Source organism: Moschus berezovskii, chromosome 6 (genome assembly GCF_049115385.1).
Source record: "Moschus berezovskii isolate FMDL1 chromosome 6, NW_MosBer_1.0, whole genome shotgun sequence".
Taxonomy (NCBI): domain Eukaryota; kingdom Metazoa; phylum Chordata; class Mammalia; order Artiodactyla; family Moschidae; genus Moschus; species Moschus berezovskii.
In genome coordinates, this window is record NC_142465.1 from 113,128,485 (window position 1) to 113,151,637 (window position 23,153).

At 49.8% G+C, this 23,153-nt stretch overlaps 1 protein-coding gene and 1 non-coding gene across 3 annotated transcripts; both read left to right on the plus strand.

The window, feature by feature from the left end:
• The first annotated feature begins 6,362 nt into the window (after window positions 1–6,362).
• On the plus strand, window positions 6,363–17,061 carry PEX26 (peroxisomal biogenesis factor 26). 2 transcript variants are annotated; one of them, XM_088837478.1, is made up of 5 exons: window positions 6,363–6,799; window positions 7,769–7,909; window positions 8,611–8,906; window positions 10,552–10,698; window positions 14,440–17,061. In XM_088837478.1, exons 1-5 carry the CDS (start codon window positions 6,585–6,587, stop codon window positions 14,784–14,786), a joined length of 1,146 nt encoding a protein of 381 aa, XP_088693604.1. In that variant the 5' UTR covers window positions 6,363–6,584; the 3' UTR covers window positions 14,787–17,061. The 2 variants fall into 2 exon arrangements, with proteins under 2 accessions (XP_088693604.1, XP_055251609.2); XM_055395634.2 differs by having other exon boundaries at window positions 14,408–14,649.
• A 1,361-nt stretch (window positions 17,062–18,422) lies between these two features.
• LOC129537362 (U6 spliceosomal RNA) lies at window positions 18,423–18,524 on the plus strand. The gene has a single exon (XR_008682015.1). It is a non-coding gene; the product is annotated as a U6 spliceosomal RNA (small nuclear RNA).
• Window positions 18,525–23,153: the final 4,629 nt, after the last annotated feature.

Here is a 23,153-nt window from a genome sequence, read left to right on the forward strand (position 1 = left end):
GTTGTATCCAACTCTTTGCCACCCCATGGCAGAACACCAGGTTTCCCTGTCCATGACCAACTCCCAGAGCTTGCTCAAACTCATGTCCATCAATTCAGTGATGCCATCCAACCATCTCATCCTCTGTTGTCCCCTTCTCCTCCTGCCTTCAATCTTTCCCAGCATCAGGGTCTCTTCTAATGAGTCAGCTCTTCCCATTACATGGCCAAAGTATTGGAGTTTCAGCTTCAGCATCAGTCCTTCCAATGAATATTCAGGACTGATTTCCTTTAGGATTGACCGCTTTGATCATCTTGTTGTCCAAGGGACTCTCAAGAGTCTTATCCAACACCACAGTTCAAAAGCATCAGTACTTCAGTGCTCAGCTTTATAGTCCAACTCTCACATCCATACATGACTACTGGAAAAACCAAAGCTTTGACTAGACAGACCTTTGTTGGCAAAGTAATGTCTCTCCTTTTTAATATGCTGTCTAGGTTGGTCATAACTCTTCTTCCAAGGAACAAGCGTCTTTTAATTTCACGGTTGCAGTCACCATCTGCAGTGATTTTGGAGCCCAAAAAACAGAAGAATAATTAAGCAGATGCAAAGGGCAACTGTAGTTCCTCTTGTTTATTTTCTAGTTATTACTTTTAGGCCCTAGACCCATGGGATAATGTTGGGCAAATGTTTGTTTTACTTGCTGCGGTTGGCTGAGTAAGAAACCCAATTTTAGGACTGACTGAGGTTGCCAGGGCTCAGAGAGCTGTCCTCCGCTCCTTCGAGCTTCTCACCTTCCCTCTCCATTCTACTGCCCTCACCTGGGCCAGGTGTGAAATGATGATTTCCAGAAATCCTCCCACCAATTCTCCTCGTCCCCCACTACCCATATACCTGAATCAGGACTTGCTGACCTCAAGTTTCATTTAGGGAAATAACTTGGGACATACAGATTCTGTCAGTGGTTCCTAGGCTTTTAAATACAAGACACCACTTTTAAAAACTTTATTTAATTTTTGGCTGCCCTGGGTCTTTGGTGCTTTGCAAGGGCTTTCTCCAGTTGCCGAGAGCAAGGGCTGCTGTTTGTTGTGGGTGTGCCGTGTGCTGGTTTGTGTTGTTGCGAAGCACAGGCCCTAGGCGAGTGGGCTTCAGTAGTTGCGGCTCATGGGCTTAATTGCTCCGTGGCACGTGGGATCTTCCCAGACCCGGGATTGAACCTGTGTCCTCTGTATTGGCAGTCAGGTTCTTATTCACTGCACCACCTGGGAAGGCCCCAAAGACTACTTTAATTGCCCCTGCATCAATCCTGTTTTGGAATGTTTCTCTAGTAAATAAAATCTGCTGCTGCTGCTGCTAAGTCACTTCAGTCGTGTCCGACTGTGTGTGACTCCATAGACGGAAGCCCACCAGGCTCCCCCATCCCTGGGATTCTCCAGGCAAGAACACTGGAGTGGGTTGCCATTTCCCTCTCCAATGCGTGAAAGTGAAAAATGAAAGTGAAGTCGCTCAGTCGTGCCCAACCCTTAGCGACCCCACAGACTGCAGCCTACCAGGCTCCTCCATCCATGGGATTTTCTAGGCAAGAGTACTGGAGTGGCTTGCCATTGCCTTCTCCGAAATAAAATCTATTGACCGGTAATAATTGTAGCATTATCTCAGATAAAAACACAACTTCCTAGAATATTAAACTATGTTGAGAGCCCTTCCATCAGTTTTCCCCTCCCGGGGTCGGCCCACTACAGGAAACCACAGGTTTTGGGAACCAGGGCTGTTCTGGGAGGGGAGGAAAGGAGCCCTGGGACAGGGGTGGCTGTTCTAAGCCAGGATCTGGGCATGACTAGCAGCTCTGGATGCTGTGACCTACCCCAAAGCTTGGGAATGGCTGGGCTGGTGAGGAAACATTTTAAGGCAGGGCGAGGTCCTTCCTCCCTGGCACGGACTGGGTCAGGGGTTCTGTGGCCTTCAGCTGGGGGACAATGGCTGTCGCTTCCCCTCCCCAGACTCAGTTCGGTTCCAGTATAAGACTCGTTTCAACCCTGAAATTCCATCACTTGGGGTGACTGGGTTTATTAGATTATTTCCTAGGAAACAAGGAAGAAAGCACAGACAAGAAGGCAGGTCGGGGGGGGGGGGGTCCCAGGATCTGGAAATACCACATGTGGTCTCCTTTCTGGGGGGCTGTGTTAGGACACGATCTCCTCAGCTTCCAACCTTTCACACAGTGTTCACCAGCGGGCATACCTGGAAGTCACAATCAAATTATGCAGAACAGCTCAGGGCAGGTGGGTCCCTTGGAGCAGCCCACACCTAGCACTTTGCACCACGCCAGATGCCCAGGGATCCTGACATGGGGGGCCCTGTCCTGTCGTCAAGAAGGGCATGGTTGAGTAGGGTTATGACACAAATAACTACAAGAAATCATGGATGTTGGGAAGGACCCACAAGAGAAGCATGAAAAGAGCAAAGCACAGTGGGGAGTTTTAAGAGAGGAACGATCAGCTTGAATTGTGTGGAAGCAGGACAGATTCCGAAGGGCCCAGCGTCTTTCCACCTTCCATGACAGAGCAGGGCTCACCAGTACCCAGGGAGCATCCGTTATTCACTTCAAGTCACGCCTGGTCTGGCATCATGAAGATTTGCTCAGGTGTACCCTCTGGTTCCTAGGGTGGGTGGGAACATGTGGAAATTGGATGGCAGATGTGCCTGAGGCAGACGGTGGGCGTGGTACCGGTCACCTTGAGAGCGGAGGAGAAGTCATTCCTGGTCATCTGGAGAATGTCCTGGCATGGGCTCTGGTGAGAAATCTCCAGTGACTACTCCAGCTTTGTCGCTGAAACCATGAATTCTGAACTCAAACAGTTTCTGAGCTTTACTTTCCCATCTAGCATTGGGAACACTAACATATGTGTTGTTTTGCTCACAGTTTTGCCATCAAGCTCACAAAGGATGAGGGAGAGCGCCTTGTACAGTCAGAATTATGTATCAGCTTGCAGGGCTTGAGCCACACTGCCCTGTTGAAGTCCCAGCCCCGCTCTGCACTCCTATGTGACTACCTCTTCATCTACAACGTGGGGGTGACAGCAGGACTTTTGTCCCAGGGTTGCTGGTGATTAAGAGTTGGACGTACAGTACTTGGAGCAGCACCTGGTACTCTGAGCCATTGTTACTATGTTGTAAAGTGCTGCAGGACAAGGGGCAAGCCTTAGACGCAGAAGCAGAGTGAGGGCTCTGCTGCGTCTGTATGGAGGGGAGGAGCCAGTCCAGTTCAGTTCTGCCCTGAACTCCAAGTCCAGGCTTTAAAAAAGGAGCCATAAAAATGCCATCTAACTGACGAAGGTCTGGAGCCCTTGACCACCCTGGAAAAACATCACCTCCACCCTGCCAATATTTATCTCTTCTGCTTGCTTCTGGCCAAAGTCCACACCAGGCGTGATTCTACTGCTTGCAGAGCCTTACCACTGACGTCCCTGTACCGAGGGGCTCTGACTGGAAGTGAAAAGCCCAGAGGGGCAACTGTGTGGATGCTGTCACGAAATATAGAGCCAGCTTGGAAAGGGCAGAAAGGCTGGTCTGGCTCCAGAGGTTGGCATCTGACCTTTGTAAGGAAGAATCAAGAGTCAGATTCTGTGTCAGAAAGTTAAGATTACAGAACTTTGAGGAGGAACGGGATTCTTTCTCCTCCTTACTCACCTCCCAGTGTATCATCTCACCTTGTTTGGCCTGAACTATTCCAGTGATTTAAAGCATTCTTGGAGCTGTCATATGACCTCTTCTGATCCTCACAACCACCCCACATGGCAGGTGTTGGTGTCAGTGTCCTCAAATGAGAAAACTGAAGCTCAGAGGACTCATCTGATTTTGCAGAGGTCCCCAGGATTCTAGATGGCATAGCTCATCTCCTAGACTGGAGCCCCTTCTGCTACAGAAACACAGACTCATCACCTGCTCAGAGCAGATGAGCAAAGAGCAAATCGATACCCTCAGGACCCTGCTCAGGCAAGATGCACTGAGCATCCTACAAGCAGAAGGGAAAGCAGCAGGTCCCAGAGCTTGGGTGGGCTGGGGGATGGCTATCGTGTGGGTTTTGTTTCTCATTTACTCTACTAGTTTTCCCAAAAGGATTCCACCAATACAAATATTGATATGGGTCAGGCCTTACAGATTGAGAGAACTGCCTTGTTTCTACTCATTTATCCCAAGAGGAGGCTAGGTGGTTTATTTATTTTTAAATAAATGTATTTACTTATTTATGGCTGCCCTGGGTGTTTGTTGCAGAGCACTGGGTCTAGGGTGTATAGGCTTCAGTAGTTGCAGCACGTGGGATCAGTAGTTGTGGTGACTGGGCCACTGGGCTTAGTCGCTCCACAGTATATGGAATCTTCCCAGACTGGGAATTGAACCCACATCTCCTGCATTGACAGGTGTATTCTTAACCACTGGGCCACCAGTGAAGTCCCGAGGTGGTTTCAAAGCTCTTGACTCATGAGCCCCGAGTTGTTAAGACATCTGTTCACTCTACTTCAGGTGGAATAAATTAGGATTGCTGTATCTTAGCTTCAGAAGTTCTGGATACATTCAGATGGAACTAGAGAGCATCACAGAGCTGGTGTTCAGGGATCAGTTGGTGGGCATAGCAGTGCTAAAGTTATGTGATGACAGACCACTGTGTGGCCCTGCACAGTCAAAGATCGAGTGAAACACAGAAACAGAACACAATCCTATTTTTATATTATTTTTTGCAAGCTTCCACTTCCTTAAATAACTTGACCTCATTCTGGCAGCCACAGACCTACCTGCTGGCAGGTCAGCTTCTTTAAAGGCTGTGCTGCCGTCTCCTGGAGAGGCCTGGGCATAGCAAGAGCCTTCTCCTTAGGATTAAGAAAAGGGCCTTTTTCAGGTGGCACTCCTGAGGCCAAGGCTTGATTGTGCTAGTCCCAACTCACCTAGGCCTGATCACATCTGTTTCCCAATGTACTGCTTCCCTGATTTTACAGGGAAGACATGTAAAACCAGCTGAGAAACAGTTTTTTTTGTTTGGTTGTTTGAAGTCCAATAATTATGTTATTTTTACTGATCTTCATTATCTTCTGTGAGACCTCAGGCATAACTGATAACACATCCTGACAACTTCAGCCTTGAACTGATCCACACTTCCCAGAGACCTGCTTGCCTCTGGATTTTGCTATGTGTGAATGAATACTGCCAGGAGATGAAGAGGGATTTAGGGCAGACACTGAGTACATGCTGGTCCCAAGGGCAGTGACCCCACCAACAGAGGCCAGTCTGAGCACAAGGCCAGGTTCTCTCTCTGCTCTTCTCCAGCCCCGAATTTACTGTTAGAAAACAAAGCTAGGTATCATCAGTGTTGTCACTCTCAAGTTCTCCTCTCTATTTTGTTTATTTGTCCTTAGCATTTATCACCATCTGACATACTACTTATTTTTAATTTTGCTTCCTTTCACTATGTGGAAGCTCCACAGAGGCAGATATTTGTCTCCTGTGTTCACGTGGTATCTTCAGCCTTTAGAAGAAGGCCTGGCACTTACAGGGTGCTAGGTATATGCGGAGTGAGTGAAGTCCTGGCTTTATGGCCTTATATGGTTATGGTTCCATACTCCTCATCCCCAGAGTCTGACGGATCTAATGCTTCTGCCTCAGCCTTCCGGGAGGACTTTATGCAGAGATGAGGGCCCAGGCTGGTGACCAGAGAAGGGGACGCTGACGCCATCAGGTGCTGACGTTGCTCCTGGCCTGGCCCGTCTCATGTAATCAAAGAGGCGTGGCTTCAGGAGACCTCAGGGTAGAAACTGGGAAACCTAGATGTTTAGTACAAACTTGAGAGGCCCCGAAAAACCTGAGTGAAGCACAGTAATAAATGTAACTTGTGTCTGCGTACAACCACTTAATAATTACTATTACAGCCGTAACGTAAGGAATACGTGCTCTGTCCCAGGGCTTTATTGCAAACTGCACCACACACCGTACGGCTCTGTTTTTCACGAGATCTCTATTTGGCACGAGGTTCGGAGTCTCACTGTGGACTGACCATGAGCTCAACGGGGGCACGGCGGGGGCGGCACATAGGCTGCCTTTACTGCCCGCTGCCAGGGCTGAGTCCCGGAGACCAGGGGCGCAGGTGCTGGAGGACCACGCCTCCACCCGTACCCCGTTCCACGCCTTCCGTCGGCTGGCTTCCTCTCGCCGCGACAACTTCCGGGGCGCGGGCTGCCGGGGCTTGTAGTCCGAAGTCCCTCTCCTGCCCTGGAGGACGACCGCTCCAAAAGCGGAACTACACCTCCCAGAATGCCCCGCGCCGCCGGGGGCCGACCGTTGGTCGGGCCTGCGCGCGCAGGCAAGATGTCGGCCCCTGTGCCCCCGAGCCCGCGGCGGCGGCCCTGCACCTGAGGAGACCACGGACGGCCATACACCGGCCGCGGGACCCAGTCCTTGTCGTGGGACCGGGTGCCCAGAGACGCAGTGCTGCACAAATCCGAGGGCGCCAGGCTGTCCCGCGCCAGAGCAGCCTGTGAGGACCACCCCTTCCTCCTCCCCAGACTGCACCGCGCACCCCGCGCCCCTAGAGGGCTGCGTCCTGGCGCGCACTTATGAAGAGTGACCCCGCGACCTCCGTAGCCCCGCTGAGGGCGCTCGGGGGGCCCCTGCGGAGCAGCGAGCCCGTGCGTGCCGTCCCGGCCCCGTCGGCGGCCGCGCTTCTGCTGGAGGAGGCGGCCGACCTGCTGGTAGTGCACCTGGACTTCGGCGCGGCGCTGCGCACCTGCGAACGCGCCTGGCAGGGCCTGGCAGAGGAGCCGGCGGGCGCGTACGTCCGGGTCTCGGTTCGCCTCGGGGACAGTGGGAGGCCTCCAGACGCCAGCACTCTTGCAGTCTGGTTGCTCGTGCGACCCTTATTCCTTGTTTTCCTCTCGGTACTTCTCCGCGAGGCAGGGACTCACCTTGTGCCGGATCTCCGAGGAGGAAACGGTCGAGATGTGAACGGGGTTTAGTGGGACCCCACGATCAATTCTTTCTCCCTATTCGTGGGTAGGATGGTCTAATGGGAAGATAGAATTGGTTTGTTAAATTACTGCAGTAAGCTGGTGGCGGAAGTCCTCTCCTTCCACCCCTCCCCGAAGTAGTCCCATTCACTTCTCAGGTTGGGGTTCAGAGCAGGAGTCGTGTTCTGGTCCTCTTGTAGGATTGGATCGAAGAATTGAAATCTTGGTCCTGCATTACTCGTTGGATTAGGTCACACTAGGGAGGGCGTGGGTAGACTGATCAAAATTGGCCCCAGAGAAGAATGAACTAGGGAGCTCTAGCTGAGTGTTTGGGGGTCGGTGAAGACTCCGTGCTGTAAAGGCTGAGGGTTTGATTCTGACGCAGCGCTCCGGCGGAGACTGCTTCTGCCCTTTCTTCACTAAGCAAACTCTTAGGGCTGGTCCTCTTTCTACCCACAACATCTGTGCTGCAGCTGTTCTTTTCCCCTTGGAAGTAAACGAACGCTTCCTGTTGGTTAACCCTGACTTCACCTGGATACAGAGACGTGTGCTGGTCAGCAGCTGATTGGCCTTTAGATTTATAGAAACTTACAGCTCCTGGGCAAAGGGCAGTTTTCTCTTGCTGGAGCTCATGAGATAGGTCATAATTGTGAGGCCCACTTGAATACTGGGGTGGGAGGTGAGAGGTAATGGCTGCTGACTTGGGAGCTGGTGAAGAAAAGTCCCAGGCTGAAGGTGGGACTGGCAGTGCAAGGGAACCACTTCTGAACTCAAATTGGCTTTTTTGTTAACAGCTCCTTGGAGGTGAAATGCTCTCTGTGTGTTGTGGGCATCCAGGCCCTGGCAGAAATGGATCGGTGGCGGGAAGTCCTGTCCTGGGTTCTTCAGTATTACCAGTCTCCTGACAAGCTGCCCCCCAAAGTCCTGGAACTGTGGTAGGTCCTTAGGTCCTTACTGCTTCCCCACTGAGTCAGTGCAGGAGCAAGAGGGTTTTCCCCTGGGTCAGGAAGATCCCCTGGAGAAGGGATAGGCCACCCGCTTCAGTATTCTTGGGCTCCCCTGGTGGCTCAGACAGTAAAGAATCTGCCTGCATTGCGTGAGACCTGGGTTTGATTCCTGGGTTGGGAAGATCCCCTGGAGGAGGGCATGGCAACCCACTCCAGTGTTCTTGCCTGGAGACTCCCCATGGACAGAGGAGCCTGGCGGGCTGCAGTCCGTGGGGTCACACACAGTCCGACACGGCTGAGCGACTAAGCACAGCACACCCCTTCAGTTCTCATATCTCCTCTTTTTCCTTCCATACCATTTCCCTTTAAATCAAATTCTTTCCCTGTCCGCCCTCCCCCGGTGCCCTCCAGACACAAAACATATGCAATAAAAGATGAGGAAGAAGGAATTTAGGAGTGGGATAGGGAAAAGAGGAAGGCATGGGAGACATGAAGTGGGGTGTGTCAAAGCTGAGAGTTGTTTGCTGCTTCTAAGAACTCCTGATTCTTCTTATCATGTCAGTGTCCCATAGGGAAGGACTTGAGGGCACAAAGGAGGGGCTGGGTAGGAGTGTAGTGGTTATGAGAAATTAACAAACCATGAAGCATTGACCACTCTTCTTCTGGGATTGGATTATTTGGGGCTGCAGCGTTCTTTTGTACAGCAAAATGCAAGAGCCTGGAGCCGTGCTGGATGGAGTCCGTGCTTGGCTTCAAGACCCTGACAACCAGGGCCTTCCAGAGTATAGATCCTTAGCAGAACTTCACCTGCAACGGGTGTTACTTCCTCTGGGCCTTCTGTCAGAGGCTGAAGAGCTGGTGGTGGGCTCTGCAGCCTTCAGCGAGAAACAGCGGCTGGACGCGCTTCAGGCTATTAGTGCAGCGAGGCAGCAGCAGACACATGGGCACTCTGGCTCTGAGGAGACGCGGACACTAAACCAGGAAGGTGGGACATCATCCTTCTGTAGCCCTCAGTGCAGAAGCTGAGGGGTTCCTCCTGGACATGGGGTCCATCATTCCCTTCCTGGGCCTTGGGAACAATGCTTTGTATGAGTAACTTCCAGATTGCAGGATAGGAAATCTGTTGAGGTGCTTCGAAAGCCCAGCCTCTCTGCAGTTGACTGGGAGGCAGGTGGTGCAGGTCTCAGAACCTTACTTTTGTCTCCTGCAAGTCATCTCCTCCGTGGGCTCCTGTCAGTAGGACTGCCTCCACTGTGCTGTCCTGGCTGGGATGTTACTTCACCGTCTCCTGAAGCAGTGCCTTTCAGCTGTGGAGGGTTGTGTAGGGAAGTTCTTCCTGATGCTGAGTTGAAGTTTTCCTCCTGGTAGTTTTAACCCCCTGATCTTTGTTTTCTTTTATTTTTTGATCTTTGTTTTCTTTGTTCATGACACATAGAATAGGCATACATGGAGGACCTTCAGCCCTCAGGAGACTAATCCTGCCTCTGAGGTGTTTTCTTCATGTGCCTAAGAGCAGGGACCTGCTGAGGCAGGGTCACTTCTTTGCAGCAGGTTGTTGGCTTCAGAGACTCCATGTAACTCCACAAAGCCTCTGCCTGTCCAGTGCCTGGGGAGGAGGCGCTTGGACGGCAAGTCCAGGGTGTCTTCAGGGCTTGGAGGTGGTGTTCATGTTTGTGCTTAGTCCAAGATGGGATTCTTCACTGTGCCTGTGAGGTGCCCTTTATTTTCTGCCTTTACTGATTGTCAAGAATCATTGCTATGTAACTGCATATGTCTTAGGCCAGAATATAAAGAATACTGTGAAGCTGTTAAAGAAACCCCAGATGTACCAAGTTCCCCAGCTAAGTTGACATTTCCGTTGAAGTCCTATCCTACAGAGCTGGTTTGGTGATGTCAGAGTCCTCCTCTACAGAGGTGGTGTCTGGTGATGTCAGAGTCCTCTCCTGTGGAGCTGGTGTCTGCTGATGTCAGAGCCCTCTGCTGTGCAGCTGGTGTCTGATGACGTCAGAGCCCTCTCCTATGGACCTGGTATCTGGTGACATCAGAACCCTCTCCTGTGGAGTGAGTGTCTGGTGACATCACAGTTCTCTCCCATGGAGCTGGTGTCTGGTGACGTTGGAGCCCTCTCCTGTGGAGCTGGCGTCTGGTGATGTCAGAGCTCTCTCCTCTGGAGCTGGTATCTGGTGACATCAGAGCCCTCTCCTGTGGAGCTGGCGTCTGGTGATGTCAGAGCCCTCTCCTCTGGAGCTGGTATCTGGTGACATCAGAGCCCTCTCCTGTGGAGCTGGCGTCTGGTGACATCAGAGCCCCCTCCTCTGGAGCTGGCGTCTGGTGACATCAGAGCCCCCTCCTCTGGAGCTGGTATCTGGTGACATCAGAGCCCTCTCCTGTGGAGCTAATGTCTGGTGATGCCAGAGTCCTCTTCTGTTGAGGTGGTGTCGTCACAGTCCTCTTGGATGGAGCTGGTGTTCTGATATAATCAGTGCTGAAGGCATCTCTGGATGCCTGGGAGCTCCCTTAGAACCATTTTGTGGACTGCATGAGGAAACCAGGCTTGGCTCGACTTAGACTCAAAGCTCAGAGTTGGGAAGCTGCTTCTTTACTGAAGTTCTACTCTGTCTTCCCGCCAGGCTCCTCATCCCACAAGTTCCCGTCTCTACTGATGTTGCTGCGCCAGCTTTGGGACTCTGCAGTCAGCCACTTCTTTTCTCTGCCCTTCAGTAAGAGCCTGCTGGCCGCCTTGCTCCTCTGCCTCCTGGTGTTGAGGTTTGATCCAGGTGAGTGAGGACACCTGCCTCCCCACCCACCCTCCCAGACAGGGCGGTTGACCAGGGCTGGGCCTGGGATCCTTCCTGGGGGTTTTCCCTGGTCTCATCTGCAAGGTGGAGTTGGTGGACCTGAACTGGAGCCAGCCCACCTTGAAGGAGAGACCAGTCCTGGAGAAAGTCCACTCTGCCTTGTCGACTCTGGACGTCCAGGGGTGAACTCTTGAGTAGAGCCTCAGGGTTCATTTGTTTTGTTTTTGGCTGTGCTAGGTCTTTGTTGCTGCATGCAGGCTTTCTCTAGTTGTGGCAAGCAGGGGCTGTTCAGTAGTTGTGGTGCTTGGGCATAGTGGTTGCCACACCCAGGCTGTAGAGCATTCGGGCTCCAGTAGGTGCGGTGTATGGGCTTAGCTGCCCTGCAGCATGTGGGATCTTCCCAGACCAAGATCAGACACTAGCAGGCAGATTCTCAACCACTGGACCACCAAGAAGTCCCCTCAGAATTAAAAAAGAAAGCTTCATCATAATGTGTAAAAAAGTTACATTAAATTAAAACATTATATTGTAGAAATACAATTACAATAGGAAAAATATATTTAAGAGAATATGGAAAGTAGAGAAAAGTATAAAGGAGAAAACAGATCACCCTTCAGTCAGCTGCTATAATCGTTAGTCTTTTTCTGTTTGTAGATGCAGTTTTGTTTGTCGTTAAGTATTCTTTTTTTTTTCTTCTTGTTTTATTGAGATACAATTGACGCTCAGCACTGTATAAGTTTAAGGTGTAGAGCATAATGATCTGACTTGTGTACATCGTGAAATGATTCCCACAGCATGTACAGTGAACATTTATCCTCTCATGTAGATAAAAAAATTTTAAAATAGAAAAAAAATTTTTTTCCTTGTGATGAGAAACTCTTAGGACTTCTTAACTTTTGTATGTGACATGCAGCAGTGTTAATTATATTGATCATGTTGTAAGTTACACTCCTAATACTTATCTTATAACTGAAAGGACTTTTTGACTGCCTTCTTCCTGTTCCTCATCCCTCATAAGTATTCTTTAAAACACGGCTTTAGGGAATTCCCAGGCGTTCTAGTTGTTAGGACCCCATGCTTTCACTGCTGAAGGCCTGGGTTCGATTCCTGGTCAAGGAAATAAGATTCTGTAAGCCATGAATTGTGGCCCTCCCCCCACCAAAAAAAAAAATGACTTTAAAACTTTACACGACTAAATAACATTCCAGTTTTCAGTAACTTCCATAATTGATTTTACAGTGCTCTGTTTTTGAACATTTCAGTGATTCCTTTTTATTTGTGTAACTAATTTTTATTGTAGCATAGTTGTTTTACAATGTTGTGTTAGCCTCTGCTGCTGCTGCTAAGTCACTTCAGTTGTGTCCGACTCTGTGTGACCCCATAGACGGAAGCCCACCAGGCTCCCCCATCCCTGGGATTCTCCAGGCAAGAACACTGGAGTGGGTTGCCATTAGCCTCTAATGTACAGCAAAGTGAATCAGCTGTATGTGTATATACACCCCTTCCCTTTTGGACTTCCTTCCCACTCAGGCAGAGCACTGAGTAAAGTTCCCTGTGCTGCACAGTATGTTCCCATCAGTTTCGAGTCTGTACATAGTGTTCATGGTATATATATGTCAGTCTTATTCTCCCAATTCCCTCCCACCTTCCACCTCGCATCCATACGTTTGTTTCCTACGTCAGTGTCTCTATTTCTGCTTTGCAAATAAGGTCATCTATACCATTTTTCTAGATTGCATAATATATGTGTTACTATACGATACTTGTTCTTCTCTTTCTGACTTACTTCACTGTATGACTCCCTCTCAGTTCATCCAGGTCTCTACAAATTTTGTTTGTCCCTTTTTGTGACTGAATAATATTCCACTGTGTATGTGTACTGCACCTTTGTCCATTCCTCTCTTAAAGGATGTTTAGGTTGCTTCCATGTCCTGGCTGTTGTAAACAGTGCCGCTATGAACATTGGGGTGCACATATATTTTGAATTATGTTTATTTATGGATATATGCCCAATAGTGGGGTCATGTGGTAGCTGTATTTAGTTTTTAAGGAACCTTGATACTGTTCTCTATAATGGCTGCACCAATATACATTCCTACCAACAGTGTGGGAGGGTGGAGGGTTCCCTTTTCTCCACACCCTCTCCAGTATTTATTGCTTGTAGACTTTTTTATTTTGGCAGAGGCGGGGGGGTTACTTCCCTGGTGGCTCAGACAGTAAAAGCGTCTGCCTACAATGCGGGAGACCCAGGTTTGATTCCTGGGTTGGAAAGATCCCCTGGAGAAGGAAATGGCAGCCCACTCCAGTATTCTTGCCTGGAAAATCCCATGGACAGAGGAGCCTGGCAGGGTATAGTCTATGGGGTTGCAAAGAGTTGGGCATGACTGAGCGGCTTCACTTTCACTTTTGATGGTAGCCATTCTGACCAGTATGAGGTGATACCTCCGAACATCTTGATTTCTTGCTGTTTTCTGCTGTGCTCTTTCCCAAGGGTGAATTCCTCAGACCTTGTGAGCTCTGGGCCAGAGGTTAGGAGCTCACTTGTGAACTTTTCTGTGTGTTACTTTGTGTGAGTTATAACCTAATCTGTTCTCATGAATTTAGACTTAGTGTTGTATAACTTTCAAAACTGAAAGTAAAACTGGAAACCCTTCATTTCAATCCCTTCATTTTCATTTTCGGTCGGGAAACCTAAGAACCAGAGAGAAGTGACTGCTCCAGGGTCACAGAGACATTCTGTTGGCTGCTCTTCATTTAATCCCAAATCCTGCTGTGTCCCCACTTCCCTTTTTCTTGTCCGGGAGCTGTTTCTGCGCAGCTCAGCTTGTCCCATTGACCCCATGGCTGGTACTGAGCGGGAGATCCCTCCGAACAGCTCTGTTTGCTTGAGGAGAGGGTCAGTGGTTAGCCCTCAGGAAAGCTGAGGAGTTTATGTTCAGTCCTGTCCACCCTCTGACCTTTTACTTTATTCCAGAGACTTAGTAAAAATTAGAAAGATTTTTGTGGTTCTTAGGAGTCCTTCAGTCTCAGAACCCTGGTCTTCTGAGTGGGGATGGCAAGGGGCTGTTCCAGGAGCACTCAGGACAGTCCATGCAGGTTGGTGAGAGCCCAGGGCTGGGCTGCAATTAGAACCAGGCCAGGAGGACGTGAAGAGGGTGGACTGGAATAGCTTTCTTAAAAATAACATATTTCTTTTTAAGAAGAAAAAAGTCAATTAAAAGATCAGTAATTCAAATAAGGAAAAACAAACCAAAGCAGCCAGCTCAGCTCTCATTCAGAAGAGGCTAATTTTACTTTTATTGTTAATATAATTAACTTATGATAAAAAGAGGTAGTATAGTGGCTTGGCTTCAAACTTAAAAGGTACAAAGAGGAACGTAGTGAAAAGTTTCTTCCCAAATTTATCTACACAGAGGCAGCCATCATTACCAACTTTTTAGTATTAAAAAGTTAGATTAAAACATAATAAATTTGGATCTTTTTCTCAGCAAACTGAAGTTTTCTGTCATTCACGTAAAGAAAATACAACCCAGAGATGATATTCTGGAGAAAGGGAAATTCTCTCCTGTTGGGAGGGGAGGAGGGACACTGGCATGGTCACTTGCCGGGTGGGAGAGTTTTGGGGGGAGGAGTGGCTGAGTCGGGGGGGGGAGGGGTAGGGTGGGCACTGACTGGCCTCTCCCTGCAGCGTCTCCCCGCTCCCTGCCCTTCCTCTACAAGCTGACTCAGATCTTCCAGCGGATCCGCGAGGCCGTGTCTCCTCCTGTCTGCCGGCTTCCCATCCAGGACTGAGTGGTCTTCCCTGCTCACCTCAACCTCCTGCGCCCCAAGACTGCTGGAGAAGCAGAGTCACTCGTCCTTGGCAGCCTGTTTCCTGCAGCTGGATGGGCCCTGCCAGTGCGGCCAGCCTAATTCCAGGAGAAGCTGACCTGGCTGGGGCACTGCGTCAGGCTGCCTCAACAACCTCCCCTTTGTTCCCCGCTCTGGCGGGCCTGGCAGGTGTTGTGGAGACAAGATGCACAGCCCTGCAGAGGAGGGGTTGTGGGAAGGAAGTGCTTCCTCCTTGACATTCCTTGACACAATCCATCTTCCTGCAGAGGCAGGGGTTGATCTTTCAGGCCAGAGGTTCATGCAGCTGAAAATTCAGAGCAGGGTCCTGGTTGGGGGACCTTGGCCTTTCACTTGCATGGAACATTTACCTCTGAAGGTGGTCCCCGGGACAGGCTCCATAGTCTGGTCTGGCTTATCACTGCCCGCTCCTCCCCAGCCCCGAGGTGTGCCGTGGGCTGCTCTCTGCTCACACTGAGCATGGCTTCCTGAGCCTGAAGTCCTCTTCTAACTGGGTAAGGGGATCTGGGCAGTTGCCTCCTGGACTAAGCTCAGTGTTCCCGCCATCAGTGGCCAAGCAGGGCTGTGTGAGGAGGTGTCTCTGCCCTCTCCCTCCTGTTGCCCCTTCCCACCCAGGTGATGGTTTGTGCTCTGCCTTGCTGGTTCTTCACCATCTTCTGCTGCATCCTTGGTATACGCTGTTGCTGGCTCCCCCCTTTCTGTGTCCTGTTCTAGTTATGTTCTGCTGTTCGTATAACGCACAAGTGTTTCTGCTTCTGTGTCCTTAGAAAGTAGGCCAGCCTCAGAAGCTGATGCACTGAAAATGGAGCGGATAATCAGGGGAGCTGGAAGGATGTGTGGAGGGGGTTGGGCAGAGGAGAGGCTTGGGAGGCAGTGAACGATGTTATTCCTTGTCTAGGGGCGGGAGACAGTAGGGCCCTAGCGGTTGTGCAGCTGAAATGTTTCAGTGCTTTCTGTCAGTGGCCACAAGAATCCTCCCTGTCTCTGTGTGGGGACATGGAAGCCATTGCTGTGGGCTGGGGGGGTGGAGGCACCTAGCAGGCCAGGAAAACCAGGGGCTTATCACCTTTGCATTAAGACCCTCAGGAGGGTACACTTTGCATTAAGACCTCAGCTCCAGGTCAGTGGCATCTCTTTCATAAAATGATGGAGTGAGTAAACTTCAGGCCCTGGAAGGTTAAGTCCTAGGGTGTCGTAAAACATGCAGAGAGAAAGGGAGTGGATCAGGCTTGGGAATTTCTCCTTTACAGTGATTTTTAAAACCTGGTCCTGTTCATGCCACGGATAGAACTCTTTAGTGGCTTCCCCTGGTCTGAGGGTAAAACCCCAGTTCTTACGGAGTTTAGGGACCTTGGGCACTGGTTTGGGCCGACACCGCCACCTCACGTGGGGCCTGATCCAGCCGCTGGCAGTCACGGTTTTCTGAGCACTGCACCCCCCACACCTCTTACCTTCTGTGCCTGTTGATCCTCTGGAGGCCCAGCTCCCCTCTCGCCTGGTGGGTTGCCTCTGGCACTCTTCTCCTGGCCCCTGTTTCGTATGCTTTCTGCAGTAGTGGCCCCATGCCTTGCAACTGGGATTCTGGGACCTCTTCGAAGCTGGGATGTGTGACTGCAATGTTGAAGTTGCGGGGGAGGCTGCCTTCCCACCCATTGATGTGTGGCTGTTTGGAATTGATTTAACCTCATCTCTAAGGTGATTCTTCTCTCACAGGAATTTTTGAGTGAGTTGGGTGAGTAAATGAGCTTCCAGGACAGTGTTAGCAAGTTCCTGCTCCAGGTAGGAGCCCCACGAGAGGTGGCTGTGTCCTCACTGCCCAGCTGAGGGCCAGGGATTAGAAGGTGTTCAGAGGCATGTCAGAATGAGTGGATGTAATTGATGTGACAGGCAGCTTCTGCTTCGGTGTAGGGGAGGGGGGTTGTGTTGTGGAAACCCTGAATTCTGTCGCCCCGAAGCCTGTGTGACCCTGCTCCAGGCCTCGGGCATCTTGGCTTCCTGTTCGCCTGGTGCTCTGCAGTCTTGTCTGGCATCCAGACCCAGCTGCCCTCCTTGTCTGGCAAGGAGCTAGACCCACTGCTCGAGTGGCTGGGGATGCACCTGCTGCTCCGGCCGGCCTCCGTGTGGAGCCTGATGACATCTGAAGTGAAGGGTGGGCCACCTGGTCCCTCCTGCACCAATGCTGACCAGGGAGGTCCCCACTAACTTCAGCCACCTTTCAACCCTTGAAGTGTGGCTGGGCCAAATCAAAATGTGTAGATATAAAATATACACTGATTGTAAACACACAGAGCTAAAAAGAGTGGAGACTCGGTAATTTTTATATTGATTGCGTATTGCAAATCAAGATGTTGTGTAAACATAAAATACACACTGATTACAAACACATACAGCTAAAAAGAGTGGAGACTTGGTAATTTTTATATTGATGGCATATTGAAATGATAATCTGCATATATTGGACTAAATAAAATCTGTTACTATCTGTTTTTTCCACTTTTTTGTGGGGCTCCCAGAATGTTTCAGCTTGCACGGAGAGCTCACATCATGTTTCTGTGGGCCTGCGCTCAAAGTTCCCAGTATACAACAGGTCCAGAGAAGTGCCGTGACGTGGGCCTGCCGGTGTGTGATCCAGAAAGACTCCCCCTTTACAACCTCTTCTTTGTGTGTTAAGGAAATGGAGACCCCAGGGTGAAGTGACCCCCCAGGCTACAGCTTGCATAAGACAGGAGTCCCCTCCACAATCCACGTCCCTCACTGCTCACGGTGCCCCTCATGTACCCAAAAACCAGCCACTGGAGCTTGCCGTCCTTGCATGCGCCACCTCAGCACCAGCGAGTGGGTCGCTTCCACTGGTTCTGAGATAGCACTGGGTTCTCAGGACTGAGGGGCAGCTGGGCTGCCTGGGCCATCACGGGTGGGGTGGGCAGTGGAGGGGAGGACGCAGGGAGCTGCCTCTAGAGAGGGGCTGAGGGCATATTTCGTGGCTTTGTGCAGGGGACACCATGGATGTGTTTGCTCACGTGTGTTCATGCTCTTTTAAAAACGATGTTTCTGTGTCTAGCACAACATTGAGAAGGCACAGAGGGTGTCTGTGAAAGAGTGTCCATCCTGCTCCACACCCCTGGCCCCCTGCCCACCACCATTGCCACCTGGAGCCTTGCACGTGACCTCTGATGCTAAGCTCCTTCTCTCCACAGGTGATGGCGTGCCGCGCGCGCCATGCTATGAAACCCAGTCTTGGGCGTCCGTACGCGTCCACACTCGCAGAGCTGCCTCTGCTCAGCTGCCCCGTGCTCCCTTCTGTGACGGGCTCGCAGGATAGGCCCACACCTTTCCCTGTAATGCTGTGGAGCCGCTCCACCCTCTTCTGAGCCCAAGTCAGATGTGTGTCACACCTCCGCTGCCACTTCCTGGCAAACGCGACCCTCTGTCCAGCCTGCCTGGTACCTTCCCAGCCACAGGGAAGGTGAGAGCCAGCCTTTCACGCTCCCAGATGCTCCACTTCTTAAGTCTGGGGTGGCACTGCCTCTGCCAACCGCTAAGCCAGCCACGGGAAATGGCAGAGAGAGGCCTGATGTGAACTGCAGAGAGGGCGTCTGTCCACCTCTCCCCTCTGCTCCCTGGCTGGAGCGGCCCCAGGCTGGTGGGCCACTGTGTCTGCACCCAGGGAGGGCTGTGGGTTGTCATTCTCTCGTGTGCTCTGCTTAGGCAAGCTTCCCTAGGCTTCCCTTACCACCTGCCAGCCCAGTGCTTTGGAACTTGACATAGCAATTGTTAATGAGGAGATTGCTTCTCTGCCTCTGGAAATCTTGGTTCTTTGATGGCAAGGAGCTGAATTAAGAGCAATGGACATGGTACTCGCTTTGGGAGCACGTATGCTAAAATTGGAACGATACAGAGATTAGCATGACCTCTGTGCAAGGATGACACGAATTCGTGAAGCATTCCATATTTTTTAAAATAGTAAGGGCCTACTGTACAGCACAGGGAAATCTACTCAGTACTCTGTAATGGCCTATATGGGAAAGAATCTTAAAAACTGGCTGTATGTATAACTGATTCACTTTGTTGTATGCCTGAAACTAACAGCATGGTAAATCAAATATACTCAGAAAAAAGCAGTGGACACAGGGCCCTACCGAAATCCCTATGGGTGCCATTCCTCCAGGGTTAAAATGGGATCCAGGTATTTTTGGCCAGCCTCCAGGCCACTTGATAAAAACAGATTAAAAAAAAATTTTTTTTAAAGTAATGGTCATGTATGGATGTGAGAGTTGGACTTTGAAGAAAGCTGAGCGCCGAAGAATTGATACTTTTGAACTGTGGTGTTGGAGAAGACTCTTGAGAGTCCCTTGGAGAGCAAGGAGATCCAACCAGTCCATCCCAAAGGAGACCAGTCCTGGGTGTTCATTTGAAGGACTGATGCTGAGGCTGAAACCAATACTTTGGCCACCTCATGTGAAGAGTTGACTCATTAGAAAAGACCCTGATGCTGGGAGGGATTGGGCGCAGGAGGAGAAGGGGACGACAGAGGATGAGATGGCTGGATGGCATCACCAACTCAATGCACATGAGTCTGGGTGAACTCCGGGAGTTGGTGATGGACAGGGAGCCCTGGCATGCTGTGATTCATGGGGTCGCAAAGAATTGGACACGACTGAGGGACTGAACTGAACTGACTGATATGTTTTAGAAATTTAAAAAATTGTATAAAAGCAAATTTGAGACTTGTGATCCCATACCTGAGATAACCACTGTAATGTTGGTGGCTTGTTTGTTTTTTTTTCTGTTTTATCTTTCAAACATCTAGCCCTCTTGGTAACCCCAGTACTTAAGAACCTGTGAAAAAGTGGCTGCAGATGGGGCTTGTTCAGGAGAATATTAGCTGGCTGAACTGCAGGCCGGCAGAAGGGCCTTGCAGCCAGGGGGCAGGTGGGTAGGCTGGCAGAAAGGCTGAGGTAAAAAAGGGGTGGGGGCCACCAGAGCTGCTGTCCCTCCCCAGGGGACCCTGGGAGGCCTGGGTTTTATGACCCACTTCTAATTTTTATACTGACCCCCAGCTCTCATTTCACACTGTTGCCAAGCTCCTCTTTTTCAAGCACCTCTGAAACTTTTCACGTACCCTTGTCACCTTTTCTACCATCTGAGATGGGGACTGACAAGCATCAGGTAATATTTGGAGACTTGGTTGAAAAATCAAAGGATTTTTGCAGAAATCCTTTTAGAGAAAAGGATTTCTTTTAGAGAAAAGTCATGTTAACAGTACCATCAACATTGATTGATGGCAGAAAAGCTAAGCAATCTCTCCCTATAAATAGATGCTGGCTCTGCTGCTGATTTGCTCTGTAACTTTGCAAAAGTCGTTTAATCTTTAGGTCTCTGTTTTCTTTTTTTTTAATGCCAAAGACATTTTGTACTGGGGTGTAGCTGATTAACAATGTGGAAGTTTCAGGTGAACAGTGAAGGGATTCAGCCATACGTACACATGTATCTGTTCTCCCCCAAACCCCACTCCCATCCAGGTTGGCATGTAACATTGAGCAGAGTTCCATGTGCTATACAGTAAGTCTTTGTTGGTTATCCATTTTAAATACAGCAGTGTGTACATGACCTCCCCAAAGTTCCGAACTGTCCCTTCCCCCTCAGCAACCACAAGTTTGTTTTCTAAATCTCTTCCTATTTTGTGAGTAAGTTTGTGTCATTTCTTCTTAGGTTCCACATATAAGGGGTATAGGTCTCTATTTTCTCACCTTAAAGATGGGGATAAAATTTTTCTACCTTATTTTCTTTATGATACTTTTGTGTCACGTGAGCAAAAGTCTACTAAAAAGACCAGAAGGTGTTAAATGATACAGGGAATGGAGTATTTAAAATACTACAAAAGATTTATTATTATAAAATAGGATGGTGAAGTCTTTTTGATAAAATCAATTTAAAATATTTGAAAAGGTGCGTGAAATAGGTTAAATAGACATGGACTTTGCATATAGGCACATTTAGTTGGATTAAGTAAGATTAATGGTCCCTGAGGGATCTGTGTCTTGTTACATAGGCAAATTCAAGTTAACACTTTCTTGGGGCTGTTTAATCAGGACTAGGTCAAGAAATGACATGCTGTTTGCCTCACCTTTTTCTTCGGGCTTGTGGGGAGGTGATGGGGTTTGTGAGAGAGTATTTGGTAAAAACAAAGGTAGGGGATTGTGGCCTGAGAGGGAGTTACTCTGTCTCAGACAGGGAAGCAGGTGTGAGTGGACACTCAGATTTTAATGGTGGATCTGTGAGTTGGTACTGCTGGGGTCAAGACTCCAGTGTCCGCTTGACCAGAGTGAAAAACAGCTTGGTCCTGGGGTGGGTATCCTGCCACATGGGGTGACCAGACTTGGATTTTCAGGGTTGTGAACAGGCCACATTACTCATTATATTTGTAAGACATGAAATGTGTTCAAACAGCCTTACTAAAAAAAAAAAAAGCGTAAAAGCAACATCATCTCTGCCTTCTCTTCCATACACGTGCATATTGTTTGTCATAAACATGTATCTAGTACTTTCTACGTTCTTAATATTATCTAGTCAGTTCTCCGCATTACTGCTTCTCTACTATACATATTTGTTTCCTGGGGTTGCTGAAGGAAATGACCAGAGGCTGGGGGGCTTCAGACCATAGAAGTTTTACTCTCTCATAGCTCTGGAGGCTGGAAGTCCACAGTCAAGGCATCTCTTTCCAGAGGCCCCAGGGAGGATCTTCCTGTGTCCTCCAGCCTTTGGGGGTTCCTGGTGTCCCTGGGCTTGTGGCCAAATGTCTCCCACTCCTGCCTCACCACATTTTGTGTTTCTATGTCTTATCCTTTTCTGTCTGGCTTAATGTTGCTGGATTTAGGAAGCACCCTAATCCAGGTGCTCTTGTCTTGAGATCTTAATCACACCTGCAAAGACCTTTATTCCAAACAAGGTGACAGTCGAGGTTCCATGTTCTCCATCTTAGCAGCCATAATAATCCTTCCTACTGATGTGCTGGGCCTTCTATTCTTTCTGACTTTTTGCTAGTGTAAACAACAGCTTTGAGCAGACTGTATGTGCAAAGGCCATGAAACAACACAGTTATTTTTCATGGGATAGTTTTTCAAAGTGGATTTATGACGTTGATGGTGAGAGCTGTTTTCCAACTCTTTTAATACACCGCCAGGGTATGGTCGAGAAAGCCTGGATCTCTGTGATACCCATAGCGTTCTGTGAAATTTCTGGAAAACAGGAGAACCCAGCGGTCCTTCTGCAAGTGAAGAGTCAACTGTATGCAGAACACCACGGCCTGAGAGGAGATACTGACCCGATCGCCTCTTCTTTCCTGTGATGTGCTCGTTTGGTGCTTTTAATAGGGCTGGCGGCTGCAGAAGGTGGTCACCGGATCAGTAACAGAGCCTTAGGTGTGGGTGAGGGCAGGGCTTCCACTGGCCTCTGACCAGCTTGCCCCTGTTTGTGAAGGAGGCGAGTTTTTCTTCATTCCCTGAGCTCAGTGTTCTCTGCACGTCACCTGTCATTCCTTGACCCCCAGCTCTAAGTGCCCACTGCCTCCTGGCCCCTCCATCTCATTTTCCTGTGACTGGCAGGTGAGGGCCTAAAGCGCTGCCCCCACCCCCGGCTCCCACCCAGGAAGCTGAGCTTAGCCAGGATCAAAGGCAACACCATGGGAGTGGATGCGTTGAAAGCTCCCACTTCTGACGTCAACCAGCTGGCAGGCAGGGAGCAGGGGAGGAATCAGAACCGTCAGGAAAACGCTGCTGTCCCCTGCTTAAAACAAGGCCGCCCAGACCCTCCTCCACGGTGGGTTTAGGAGGGGATTCGCCTGGGAGCAGGGCCGCCTGGGCTGTGTGGCTCCACCTTTGTGCAGTGGTCAGCCCTCAGAGGGGAACCAGTGCGCCTGCGATTCTGTGGCCATCAGCGCCCCCTTCCTTTCAGCACCTGCAGGGCTGGGGCACAAGCAGGGAGCCCAGCATTCAAGGGCAAGGGGTCTTAAGGCAGGTGATCACCTATCACCAGAGTTAAATCCATGTGGCAAGTGCCTAAATCTAGATAATCCTATTATAAAATACAGTTTCCTCCTGGAATCTCAAACTTCCCCTAGCAGTGTGGGTGCCTGGAAGGCACCAGGTCTTCCTCCAGGCTCCGGTCTCCCCTCGGCAAAGTAAACTCCATATTTTCTTTTTTACTATTTGTTTATTCTTGGCTGCGTCGGGTCCTAGTTGCCACACGTGGGAGCTTTCATTGTGGCATGCAGACTTGTCTCTAGTTGTGGCGTACTGGGTTTAGTTCTAAGCCCCGTGGCACGTGGGATCTTAGTTCCCCAACCGTGGGTCAAACCGACGTCCTCTGCATTGGAAGGCAGACTCTTAATCACAGGACCACCAGGGAAGTCCCTACTTCACTCTTTTTACAATAACGAAACGCTGGATCCTAGTTAGGTCCAAATCACCCGCTTTTGAGGCTGATTTTTAAAAATCTCTATAGGGAGCAGGGAAGTTCCGAACTGTCAAGAGTAACGTTGCTCTTCTCTGTGAACAGTCTGTATCTGACCTTCAGTTTTTCCACCT